General features: G+C 44.8%; 1 protein-coding gene across 1 annotated transcript; it reads left to right on the plus strand.

Moving 5' to 3' along the window:
• The first annotated feature begins 462 nt into the window (after window positions 1–462).
• On the plus strand, window positions 463–13,995 carry aars1 (alanyl-tRNA synthetase 1). Its single transcript, XM_010883996.5, has 21 exons — window positions 463–573; window positions 3,836–3,991; window positions 4,268–4,456; window positions 5,189–5,334; window positions 7,345–7,536; window positions 7,991–8,135; window positions 8,214–8,359; window positions 8,448–8,556; window positions 8,653–8,803; window positions 8,892–9,016; window positions 10,256–10,400; window positions 10,485–10,663; window positions 10,772–10,885; window positions 10,979–11,185; window positions 11,272–11,456; window positions 11,577–11,685; window positions 12,044–12,157; window positions 12,245–12,364; window positions 12,640–12,726; window positions 12,858–12,971; window positions 13,088–13,995. The coding sequence occupies exons 2-21, from the start codon at window positions 3,848–3,850 to the stop codon at window positions 13,265–13,267; spliced, it is 2,901 nt and encodes a 966-aa protein (XP_010882298.2). The 5' UTR covers window positions 463–573; window positions 3,836–3,847; the 3' UTR covers window positions 13,268–13,995.

Genomic DNA, 13,995 nt, shown 5'->3' on the forward strand with positions numbered 1-13,995 from the left:
CATCAAATATGTCCCCCAGCAACATCGTTTACAACTTGCAGTTCCTTCAATAACGCACGCACAAATATAATCATAGATTAAAAATAGACAATGGGATGAGTAAATGAAATTGCAATTATAGTATATCAAATGCAGACGGAGATAATTTTTTACGAAATGCTAAAATATCCACATTTATGGCCTTATAACATGGCCATGTTTATAACATTTATGGATGTCATAAACATGACCGAACATGCACACAATGTGACTGACCATAGATTGGCTCCACAACAGATTATCTACTATTATGATATATCATAATCTAACTATAATGTATGTGACATATTGCACAGCACATAAGCTACTATTTCTTTTTCATTGCATCAGCCAGTTCGCGCGATGTCGCCGGTTTAGCAATGATTGACAGTGAAGCATAAGCAATAAAAACTGAGATTAAATGACGAGGCTATGCTGTCCAGCCAATAGTGCCTGTGCATAGGCGGGTACAGTGCACTGCGTTTCCCTTTGACTGCACCAGCGTGGGGAGTCTGTGCGAGGATTGACAGAAAAATATAAGAACGATTAACTTGTGTGAGTATTAAACAATTAACTAAAGTACATTTTTACTTTATAAACAGAGAATGCATGTACGCTACGCATAAAACCATCCAATGTTGAATACAGCTGACGTTTTACAGATTGCCCGATTTGATTGTGGTTAGCCGGTTAGTTAGCTACAGTCAGTAGAGTAGCTGGCTTCTGCTGTTACTACTAGCGCTACTGAACTGGCGTAAACGGATTTAATTGAATGCCAATATATTTAAAGATACCGTTGTATAATTCCAGACGTACCTATACCATGGTGTTATCAGCGTAGTTTCAAATGTATCATCATTATCTAACTGACTACGGTAATTAACAGGTCAGTTAGTAAGTTATGCCGAGCTAACAATTCAGAAACGAATCCTGTTCGCTTAGCTGCACTTTCTGTCTGTAATGCTTTGACAACGAATTTGCGTGGAGATGGAGAAGCCCCCACTGGGGGCTGACTACACCAGTAGTTTTGAGTATTGTCAGTTATAGTTTACTTTGACCTGTATAGAATGCCGACTGTTACCCCCTGTGATGATTGTATGGAAGTCATTCTGGAACATTCTCGTCTGAGAAAGGTATATTTACATGTACTGTAGTTACCTTGTACATACTTTACCGGCTAATATTCCTGTTTGTCTTTCAGGGGATAGAAAGTAGAGATTGATGTCCACAGTAAAGGCTGACACAGCTCTTAGCCGTGGTATATTCGCCATATATCACAAACCCCTGAGATGCCTTATTGCTCTTATAAACTAGTTAAAATGTAATGTGATGTCAAATCCATTATATACAACAGTTTCGTACACCTCAGCCAATCAGCATTTTGGATTCAAACCACCAGGTGTCTGAACTGTGATTGGCTGATAGCTTAGAAAGAAGGCACTGTACCATGGGTATGCAGGGCAGTACATGGGGCCCCCTGAAAACATATGCCTGGGCCCTCTCACTTATGGATTACATTATTGTGATCAGTGGCCCCTCTGAATCTTATCTTTCAAACTACGGGCCTCATGAATCTTATCCAGCCTTCCCCACGTTAGCGACTGCCCTGTGGGGACGTGACGTTTTACATGATTAATTGCCTTGTTTAACTGGTTTAAAAGAGCTTTAGGGCATTTCAGGATTTTTTGTATATAGCCAATATGTTTGTACCTAAGAATAGCTCATGTACCACAGTCCCTTCATGCCTTAGGGCTAAATTGTACAACAGGTTGATCAGTATAAGCATTTTGAGGAGTTTAAAGTTGTTCTAAGGTGGTAAAAAAAAATCTACCGGGAAATCCTATGGTGGAATATTGAATGTTTGTTTAGGCTACTTTTCTGGCAAATCACTATACCATCTGCTTCTACCAATGCAATTCATGAACTAGATCTGCACTGATAAAGATTAACCTTTAATGAAACATATTTTTTGGAAACCAGATGTTATAGTGAAACACATCCTTTCAGTTCCTAATTTTGACAATTTGTTGTGGCTTTGCCATCTCTGTTTCAATACCGCCATTGCAATTTTGTTGTTGAAGCACCAAAAAGTGGTATTCCTTTGTCACATTGGGCCAGGGTCCTGTATTAAGTACACTCCCTTTCACGTATGCTGGGCAGTACTTCCTCAAACATTATTATAAAATCAAGTGGTAATGTGGAGATGAGCTATTGATTAAAAATGTTGCCTATTGAATATTAATTGATGTTGTCAGAGAGCGTACAGGGGCTCTACCATGTTCTCTACAAATATACTTTTGTGACTTCCTTACAGAATACTTTCTCTGTAGGCATATACACCTTACAAGAAATAAGAGATTGAGTGCATGGGTGTCTAGTGACTACAGCTCACAAATGAATATTAAGCGTGTCATGTGGCAGTACTAATCGGACCTCTCCTATCCTCACTCCATCTTCTGTTGGTCCCGCTCCCCCCTCAGCCGCAACAATGGTCCAGATTTATACGGCTCTGGGCCGGCTTGGTCTTGGCTTGATTTTGTCTTGGTTTTAGTCTAGCAATAAGTTGGCAAAAACGGTGTTTGTACAAACATAGTTTGCCTCTCCAATTTGTGAATCATTGTTTTCATTTTGAATAGTATCTCTGTGGTCTCTGTGGTCCTGACTTTGTAAAAACGCCTTTAGCAGCGATCACAGCTTTGAGTCTCACTGCTTTCAAGCTGAATGGGGTGCATTTGTAAACCTGCAAGTATTTGTGCTTCAAATTTTCTCCTATTTCACAATGATGGAGCCCACTGTTCTCCTGTGTTTTTGCAATACTTTAGCCATGTTCTTTATAACTTTCCCAGATCTGTGCTTCGACACAATTCTATTTTGGAGGTCTCCAGAGAGTTGGACTTCATGGCTTGGTTTTTGCTCTGACATGCAATGTGCAAGTGTTCTACAGGCATCTCAAGGATGGTCAATGGAGATAGGAAGAAATCAAGTAATGGTGGGCTGTTAAGTTAGCCTAGTGATTTGAGCATTGGACCAGTAACCAAAAGTAAATCGGTCATTCTGTTCCTGATGAAGCAGGTATGCTAACTGCTTCCAGGTCATTGGATGGTAAAATATATTGTGTGAATCTCCTTGCTTGATAAGTGCTAAATTCATGACCACTGTCAACAGTAACTGGCTGATGCAATACCTATAGTAACTCGTGTATCAAATGTCATTTTGAGCAGTAAGAGGTTACATTGAATAAACTTGGGTAGCAAAATTAGATATAAATAGTAATTACATGTATCAAAATAACATGTTAAATGAAAACGTCACTTGTAGACAAGCAATTGTATAGTCGGGTTGTGGTAAACAAAGGCTAGTTTGCAATCACCTCTTACATACAACTGTACTACAGTAGAACAACACCTCATGTACAATTCAGTTTGTTAATCAGAGACATTTTGACAATATTGCCGGTTATTACCGGCACAGTGGTTCTTAACTTTGAAATGGAACTAAGATTTCTGTGATGAACCATTAACTGAATAAATCCAAACTGTCCATAAGTGTTTACGAAGACGTGCTTTTGGAAGGAATTCAGGAAGGGACTATGCTGGGTCATTAATGTTTCATGAATTTGGATGTTTTTGTAATTTTCTTTTTATTTGAATCAGAATGTTTCAGTTTCCTTTTTTTTTCTGGCAAAATATTGTTTAGTGGTTTGCCAAGGACGCACAAATCCAAAACAATTCAATTCAAACTTAAGCTTATTTCGTTCAGTATCCACACCTGGCTTCCCATACTCTCATGAGCAATGTGTGTGTTTGTTCTTAACTAGAGCCCTTTCAGAATGGACTCATCGCTGACTGCTGCTCAGATCCGGGAGAAATTCATTGACTTCTTCCGTCGCCATGAACACCAGTATGTCCACTCGTCCGCCACCATTCCGCTGGACGACCCCACGCTGCTCTTTGCCAACGCAGGCATGAATCAGGTACGCTACAGTGACACGAGGGTTGGAGGCAACCTACAGGACAGTACCTCTCCAGGAGCAGATTGACAGCCCTGCTGTACAGCTTTCATTTTGGTGATAATAAGTGAGCTCATTTTGAAATCTATTGAGTATGTCCCTCGGCGATGCAGAAACTCAAGACCGTTGTTGGCTATATGTTTCACAGTCCTGTGCACCTTGAAGTGCAGCTTTTACACATCCCAATTATATCTGTTATGCTTCTTGTCTTCCCTCTCTCACCACGCTGACAACGCCCAGTTCAAGCCTATTTTCCTAAACACCATTGACCCCTCCCACCCCATGGCAAGGCTGAAACGTGCTGCCAACACACAGAAGTGCATCCGTGCCGGCGGCAAGCACAACGACCTGGACGATGTGGGCAAGGACGTGTACCACCACACCTTCTTTGAGATGCTGGGCTCCTGGTCCTTTGGTGACTACTTCAAGGTAAGTGGGGCAGACCTGCCCACCCATTTCGTCTGAGGGGATGTTTTTAGAACTCCCTGGCTGTTGTATGTTCTAAAACAATACATTTCCACTGTTTAATGCAGAGGTTATATATTTTTTGCTGTCTCCAACAATTAATGTGATCCCTGATGTGACCGGCTTTCATTCCATGCACTACAAAATTTACTCTTTTCCGACCAGTAGTGGATTGAGATTGCATGAATAGGACGTATGTTTTTATGGGAACAAGACTTTAATAAGATTTGCCTTAACTCATGATAACTGAGAACTGTATAGTCATTTCATTGTTTTGCTTTTGGTGGTGGTTTAAGCGTTATACCCCCATGCAGACATTGCCATTGGATGCTCCGAGTTGCGTTAGCAAAACTCAGTGGGGTGTCAATCTACACCTCTGTTATGCTGATGAGACATGCTAATGATTTTCCTATTTTGTGTTCTATTTCTTCATGTTCTCACTTTGAACTTCAAACACAGGTAGGATGTAAGGATAGGTATTTTCTGAACAATGATGACTCGAGCAGCTACTCGATGATGTGACATCTCCAAATTTTTATCACCAAACCAAAGCTAGGAAACTGCAGTAGTTGGTAATCACGTGTTAATGATGGGACTAGTGGAATCTAGCCCTAACACCTATATGTGAATGTGTTTGTGAAGATGAGGTGCTTTTTCCCCCTTCATTTCCTTTCCTGCTGACACCTCTCTCCGTAGCACCTTGCCTGTACGATGGCCTTGGAGCTACTGACTAAGGAGTTTGGGATTCCCATCGAGCGTCTATACGTGACCTACTTTGGAGGTCATGAAGAAGCTGGGCTGGAGCCAGACCTGGAGTGCAAACAGATCTGGTTGGACCTTGGGTAAGTGCCCTTCAGGAGTATATCTGAATGTATCAGACGTAATATGGCTATCCCTGAGTGATACATTAAGGAGGCCTTTATACTTTGGTTTGGGGTTCCCAAATGTTATCCACTAGAATTGGCCTTTGATAGAGATCAAATTTAGGGTGTTTCTGTTAAAGGAGCATTTTTGCATTATAATGTCTGAAAATATAATATATCAGCAGTAATGGAGGGCTGAGTGTTTCACAACATTTATTCAACAGAAATGATTTTGGGTGCGTTCTAAAATGCTGAATTTCTATTGGTCTAATGGAAAAGCGTCACCCTCCTCCTCCTGAGCTGATCACCAATACATGTGATCATCCCTCCGCAAACAAAAATAGCAGACATGAGCAAGCAAAATCCCTTGGCCATTTCCTGTTTGCTGACATTCAGCTCAACTTCTATTCAAATGAGAAAACAAGCACTCACTATGGAAAGAAATCATTGTGCCTTCTAAATAGCATTTAAAAAAATATATTATATCATTAATGCAAAACTGCCAAAGTAAATTAGCATTTTTGCCAGACTGTCAGTAAGAGCGAATGTCTCTGACTGACTGAGTACCCCTGGTTAAATAGCGTGGTGGTTAGAGAAGCAGACCTGCAAACTATAGGTCCCCGAGTTCGTATCTCCTCCCAGGCGAAGCCAAGTACGCATTATGAATTTTTCCGTATAGACGAAAACTTTGCTGCCAGTTTACGGTTATATTACGACTGTCTGTGGTGGATTTTCGAAGTACGCATCGGTGCATGTGTTTTGGGTCAGGATGGACAAACACATTTGCTGCCTACACACAGTAGTTACGTTAGCCTTAACCGAAACTGTACACGGTTACATTGCTACTGTTTCTAAATGGAAACGTTCATCTTCAGTCTCACTAGCAATTGCTAAATTCCTAGGAAGTTAGTAGATACTAGTAAGTCTAGTACTGGCTAAAAAGCTGTTCAAATGGCTAGAGGCGAAAGCAATAGACGCTATGGTTGAGGTAAAAGTAATAAGAAACATTAGTCAGTTTAAAACAATCCTCAAAGGAGTCTAGCGACTCCTGAAAGTGTAATGCTGTGGTGTGGTGGTTAAGGACAGTGCCTCATGTGGAAGACCTTAGTTCGAATCTATTGAGAGCAACAACATTTATTTATTATTTCTGGTGGATTCCACGATTCTCTCCTTTCTCACCTTTATTGACGGTTATTGTATTAATGTAATTCACGATTGAAAGTAAAAAGCATGTTGTTATGCCATGAACAAAAAATACCTTCTAATGCCATGAAATGAAATAGCTTTTGCAGACTTGCTAGCACTTGCTCAATTCTTATGACTACCAGCTAATACACTGTTAAAACGGCGGAGGTTAACTTAGTAAGATTTAACTGTATCAATGTGATTCACGAATGGCCAATTAACTGTTAAAACTGCCAGTGGCAAAAGAGGATTTGTTCAAGATAAACACAAGAGGCTATACCAGTTAGTTTACCAGTTAGAGTTCATGTTTTAGGACCATAAAGACTCCTCATAGCTGGACCAGGTAAACTAAAACAAAGTGATTCAGACTAAAGTTAGTTACATGATTGGATTTTGAGATTCAGCTCTGCAGGCAGATGAACAATAATGATTTTTTTCTCCTCACTTGGGTGATGGTAATTACATCTGTCTTAGTTCAAGTCATTTTAATCAAATTCCATAGAAATGCAGTTTGCACTGTTCATTGTCTTTGGTGTAGGCATTTTGTAAATGAGCTTAAACAGAAAAACAAATCCTTGGATTTGAGATGAATCTGTAGTGACACCCCTGGTACGAAGTGTGGAATTTGCCTGGGACCTCCCAATATGATATTATCCCAATACTTTGAGTACTAATCGATAATATTGCAATTATTTGGGTTTTGCAGTATTTTCAATATGTACTGTCTGCTAGTATGAACCAATAACAGTGGACTTTGTCTCACCCCATGTCGTTTGTTTAACCTGTGTCCTCTTTGGGTGACAGGATGGACGAGGCTCGTATTCTACCCGGTAGTATGAAAGACAACTTCTGGGAGATGGGGGACACTGGTCCCTGTGGGCCCTGCAGTGAGATCCACTTTGACCGCATTGGGGGGAGAGATGCTGCCCACCTGGTCAACATGGACGACCCCAACGTGCTGGAGATCTGGAACCTGGTGTTCATCCAGTTCAACAGGTAACTCGTGGGAAATAATAAATGTAATGCAGAGATTCCCACATTGAATTCTTTATGCAAGCAAGTTTATTTATGTAGCACAATTCATACATAGAAGCAATTCAGTGTGCTTTACAAAGAAAAAAGAAAAATATAAAAATACAATAGAATAAGGGTTTTCTTCACGTGGAATGCCGAGGTACAGCAGAGTGGGCCCAAATGGAGCACAATCCTACGGTCTCCACCTCTGCAGTGAGTCGATCATCCCACGGGGATTGAATTCCGTCCCCTGCCTAGCCCCGTTTTTAAAATGAATGAGGGATTCTTGCCGCCGCTTTGTGTCAGGAAAGCCCTTTAGTCATCCACCTAATTCCATTAAGCACAAGTCCTGTGTAATTGACTTATAATGCAAATGTGGACACACAAGCGCTGTGCTCTCCCTTCACCCTTTTCCCCATCCGGCTGTGGTCCTCAGGGAGTCGGAGACGGAACTGAAGCCCCTGCCGAAGAAGAGCATTGATACTGGCATGGGTCTGGAGCGTCTGGTGTCTGTGCTGCAGAATAAGATGTCCAACTACGACACGGACCTGTTCATCCCCTACTTCCAGGCCATCCAGAAGGTAAGCCCTGCCACCACTCCCTACCTGTCGGTGCTTGTGTGTCTGGCCCGGCTGACTGTGGCCCTGTGGGGGTTTCAGGGCACCGGAGCCAGGGACTACACTGGGAAGGTTGGTGCTGAGGACGTGGATGGGATTGACATGGCCTACCGTGTCCTGGCGGACCACGCCCGGACCATCACCATCGCCCTGTCTGATGGGGGCAGGCCAGACAACACAGGGAGAGGGTGAGTCTGCCTGTCTTTCTGCCTCTGTGTGATCAGCATTGGCAGTGCGTAATGTCCAGGCGTTAACCTCGTCTCCCTCTGTGTACAGGTATGTGTTACGGAGGATCCTGCGTCGTGCTGTCCGGTACTCTCACGAGAAACTGGGGGCCCAGAGAGGCTTCTTTGCCACCCTCGTTGATGTCGTGGTAGAGTCCCTGGTAAAAACCCCAGCTCTTCATATTTCTGCAGCATCTGTCACTCCAGTCTCTGTCTTTCTGTCTTACCTGTGTTCCTCTGCTCTTTCCTCCATCCAGGGTAATGCCTTCCCTGAGCTGAAGAAAGACCCCGACATGGTGAAGGATATCATCAATGAGGAGGAGGAGCAGTTCCTCAAGACGCTCAGCAGGGGGCGCCGCATCCTGGACAGAAAGATCCAGAGTCTGGGAGACAGCAAGACCATCCCTGGTAGGTGTTCAAGGGCCCGCTGGGAGTGTGTGGTGATCAAAGGGAGACCGTGTTTCTGAGCCCCATGTCTCTTCCCCTCTGTGTTTAGGTGACACAGCCTGGCTGCTGTACGACACCTACGGCTTTCCCCTGGACCTCACCGCCCTCATCGCTGAGGAGAGGGGGCTGGTGGTGGACGTCGCCGCTTTTGAGGAGGAGAAGAAGGCTGCCCAGGTAAATGGTGTTGTAGATAGTATTGTAATTCATTCAAATAGCAGTACTCAGACCTCGACAGACAAATCCAACTATGTGTATTTTCATTAGAGGAAGTGCATGTTATTGCCAGGTGTAAATGTTCTGAAAATGCGTGTTGATCAATAGATAAACAGATTCTGCGTCATTTAAACTCCTAATGTTGAAGATAAAGTTTAACAGCAGAGATGCGCCCGCATGTAAATTATAGCATGGAACCCCCTGCTTTACGTCAGTATATCCTGTATGGGTCATTATGATACTGGGTCATTATCTGGGCTACACTGACACATTTTATACAGTGTTTTTCCATTATCCAGTGGGCCATTATGGATGTAATTTTGGATATTTCTCAAACGCTGTTTCTGAAATGATGAACTAGGCCATTGCATATAATCTTGTTGCAGGAAGAAGTTATCAGATTAGGAATTGATCGGTGCGGTGTGCATTTCAGACCCCCCCCCCCAAAGCTCCCCTATCGATTAGGACTGTGTTGTTGGAATATAAAATTACCCTACAGTCTACATCAATAGAATGAAATTAAGAATTGTGTTTTTGTTTTCAAGTGGATTTTTTTATTTATTGTTGGCTATAAACTTAAGTGGCATGTTGCTTAAATAACCCCAATCCATGTGCTTTGAAGGCTGTTTGTGGTGTGTGGGTAAAATCTCTGGACAAGCCATAAAAAAATATATTGCAACGTGTGTCGTGATAATTGTGTTGTTTGATCTATAACCTGTTAATTATATTTTTACATCACTGTAAAAAGGCCAATGAGCCATAGACATGTTTACAGTCGGCTCCAGAAGAAGGGCAGATATGCAGACTAGCCAGGGGCAGAACACATTCAATCACACTGTCTGTACATCTGTGTCATGATGAGCATCAGGTATTATTCCAAGAAGGGTTGCCAGTCTGAAAATACATCTCTGGATCAATAAATTCAATGTAAGCATTGCTGGGTTCTTATCCTGGTTGTGGTAAACCAACACAGGAATGTCTTCTGCTGATTAGATGAAACAGTTCTTAGTGTGAAAAAGCTATTTCACTGCAGTCTTCCTGGAAGGTCCTCTCCACATTTGAGCAGCCACCAATGGAGTTTGGCGTTCTGTCTAATTAAGGGGTGTTATGTTTTGGAATGATTGATCCAGGATTTTAACCGATGGAACAGAGACTGGGTGTGTGTTGTAAAGCCCGTCCCTACATGTCCCTCCCTTTCAGATTAAGTCCCAGGGAAAGGGCTCTGGGGACGCTGACCACATCATGCTGGACATCTATGCCATTGAGGACCTTCGCAATAAGGACATAGCTGCTACTGATGACACCCCCAAGTACAATTACAAAACGGATGACGGTGGCAAATACGGTGAGACAGACACACTTCTAGTGGTTTGGATTGGTGTATTTGAGACATTTCCTGCATGTCTTTATGTCTCTGTGGTTTTCCTAGAGTTTGAGCAGGCTGTGGGGACAGTGCTGGCCATGAGGAGAGAGAGAGCCTTTGTGGATGAGGTGACCACTGGGCAGGAGTGTGGGGTTCTACTGGACCAGACGTCGTTCTACGCTGAGCAAGGAGGACAGAGTTTTGACGAGGGCTACATGTTAAAGGAGAACGACTCTGGAGACGATGTAAAAACGACAGGAAATCTATGGACACTGGCAAAACAGGCTACCGGCCATTTAAGATGTAGACATTCATGGTAGTTTTCACACCACTTTCTTTGCTCCGTTCTGCAGAAGACAGAGTTCACCGTGAAGAACACGCAGGTACGGGGAGGATATGTGCTTCATATAGGAACAGTTTACGGCACCCTGAAGGTGGGAGATCGTGTCGTCCTGCATGTGGACGAGGTAACGCACAACACAAGTTCATTTGAATCACTCCGTTTTGAGAATACTGACCTAAGTGAATGACATTTGGTCCGATCTCCATCCCCCTCCCAGGCTCGTCGGAGGCCCATCATGAGTAACCACACTGCCACCCACATCCTGAACTTCGCCCTGCGGGGCGTCCTGGGGGAGGCGGACCAGCGAGGCTCTCTAGTGGCTCCCGACCGCCTACGCTTTGACTTCACTGCCAAGGGTGCTATGAGCACAGCAGAGGTGCAACGCACCGAGGAGATTGCCTGCACTATGATACGCGAGGCAAAGGTGAGTGGTCCGCAACCACTGGAAGTGTCTGGGTGTGTTCCTGCCGTGGAGGTGTCACAACCTCCGCCCCTCCTGTCTCCTCACAGCCCGTCTATGCCATGGATGCCCCCCTGGCAGCAGCTAAAGCCATCCAGGGCCTGCGCGCTGTGTTTGACGAGACCTACCCTGACCCGGTGCGTGTCGTGTCTATCGGCATCCCCGTGGCCGACCTCCTCGCTGACCCCAGCAGCGCCGCCGGATCACTCACCTCCATCGAGTTCTGCGGAGGAACGTGAGTACACGTCTCACCTCGGTTCCAGCTGTGTCAAAAGACGACCGGCGCTTTTATTTCATAGAGTTGTTTCTGTGGGGTTGCCGGGTGGATTTCCTTACAGCCTGTTGGTCACCACAGGCACCTGAGGAACTCCAGCCACGCCGCACCTTTTGTCATCGTGTCAGAGGAGGCCATCGCCAAGGGAATCCGTCGTATCGTGGCCGTGACAGGAGCTGAAGCGCAGAAGGTCAGAGAGCTCTGGATGGATGTTGGGAATGTCTGAATTAGAGATTGGCTAACTGGAACCCAGAATGCTGTTTTTCTGAAAGCCGTGAAATGAGACCATATACCACAAATGTATTTCTACACCTCCAGACTGTCAGTAATGATGATAAGGCTCTGTGGGGGTTTGTGGTACTTGACCCAGTATCCAGGCAGACCACATCATTAACAGGCTTTAATCTTGGTGTGTACTGGCCACATACTACAAACGCCGGAGGTGCAGAATGTATTGTAGCGCCGGTTTTTGGTAAGGTGACTGGGTGACCAAGCGGCTAGCCATTACTGTTTCACTAGCAGCTATTTCCTCCACATGCTGTGTTCAGGCCCAGAGGAAAGCTGACGCTCTGAGACAGTCTCTGTCTGCCCTGGGGGAGAAGGTCAAAGCCCAGACTGCCCCCAATAAGGACGTGCAGAAGGAGATTGCTGACATGACAGAGGTGAGAGCTGTCCCCGCACGTGTCATGCTTCGCATGGAACTGGCCGTGTGTCCGATCACTCAGCCTGGTTTGTGTGTGTTGTTGCAGTCTCTGGGCATGGCGGTGATCTCGCAGTGGCAGAAGGATGAGATGAGGGAGGCTCTGAAAGGCCTGAAGAAGACCATGGATGACCTGGACCGTGCCAGCAAGGCTGATGTCCAGAAACGGGTGAGACGTGCCAGACATGGCTGGGATGGGGTGGGTGAGGTCTTCTGACAGGTTAAAGGGGTGCCACACACTCTACACATACTGTTCAAAAGGGTTAAAATTAAGACATCACAGCAAATTGAACGCTTCTGTTCCTCACTGTTCCTTTTCAACTTTTTTGGAAAGGAAAGAAAAAGGTGCAGTGGTCTAAATTTTTTTCTAGGGCTGTATACATAGTGTGTTTCTGTGTGTGGTTCAGCTGGTTTTCACAGCCATGTTCTCTCTGACTCCCCCAGGTTCTTGAAAAGACCAGGGAGATGATTGACAGCAACCCTAACCAGCCATTGGTAGTCATGGAGATGGAAAGTGGAGCCTCTGCCAAGGTACCAACAGCACTGTCTGTCCTCTACAGTCAAGACTACCCCTATGGAGAATAACAGCACGACCGTGCAGCCCACACTGTCCAGTTGGCATCATGTGTTAACCAATACCCTCCCTTTGTTTGTCTGCCCAGGCTCTGAATGAGTCTCTGAAACTGCTGAAGACCCAGTCCCCCCAGACCGCTGCTATGCTCTTCACAGTTGACAACGACGCTGGAAAGATTATTTGTTTATGCCAGGTGCCCCAGGTAGGATGTTTTATTCGACCAGTATCAGCTGTTGGTTTTCTAAGTTAGGATTACATTGCAGTAGTGATTTCTAACAAACCTGTCTTTCTGCTGACCCCCCCCCCCCCTTCCACCAGGAGACAGCCAACCGCGGTCTAAAGGCCAGTGAGTGGGTGCAGGAGCTCTGCCCTTTGATGGACGGCAAGGGAGGTGGCAAGGATATGTCTGCTCAGGCCACTGGCAGGAACACGAGCTGCATGGAGGAGGCGCTGCGGATGGCCAACCAGTTTGCTCGCCTTAAACTGGGTGAAAACTGAGAGGAGGCCAGGGTGTGGTGAAGGACTGTGGGAAAGACTCCTGCCTCCAACCCCACCGTCCCCACTGGAAGAGTCCAGATCGGTTCTCAGTGATTCTGAACTGGACGTTCCAGACAGGAACATTCACCCATCCAATGATTAGAAAGGGAAGCTCCATGGTTCTGTCTGAGGAGCAGATGTGGCGTCGTGGGTCATGGTTTTGACCCCATGCACAGTTTGATGGCTCCCTGCCAGATATGTGGTGGAGGGGGGTTGCTGCCTTGGTGGTTGAATGACTTCTAGGTTTATGACGATGTGACCCCCCCCTTCTGTAGTATATAGTAGAAATCCATCCATCCTCTCTTCCACTAACTAATGATGGAAATCCTCAATGGTAAATTTCTTCTGTTCATGGCCTGTTTGTCTCTCCATGTTCCTGTGTTTGTGTCTTTAAACCTCCCTGACTGTGGGGACGTGGTGTCTGGCTGTCCTGCTGGAAACACACCTGTTACAGTAGCCATGACAGACAGCGGGCTCCTTCAGCATCAGTGCCACTAGCTGTGTAACATAGTCTTATGGTTTGTCTTCTATTTTAAAATGTAGTATAATATAGTAAATGATTATGACTTCAATGAATGACATGACTTTGTCAGTTGTGAAATGCAGTTAATTGTCACTCCCTGTAAATGCATTGTGACTTCCATGTGGTGCATTCCATGTTGAGGAATAAAATGACTGCTAAGGCTTGA

Source organism: Esox lucius, chromosome 19 (assembly GCF_011004845.1).
Source record: "Esox lucius isolate fEsoLuc1 chromosome 19, fEsoLuc1.pri, whole genome shotgun sequence".
Lineage (NCBI taxonomy): Eukaryota > Metazoa > Chordata > Actinopteri > Esociformes > Esocidae > Esox > Esox lucius.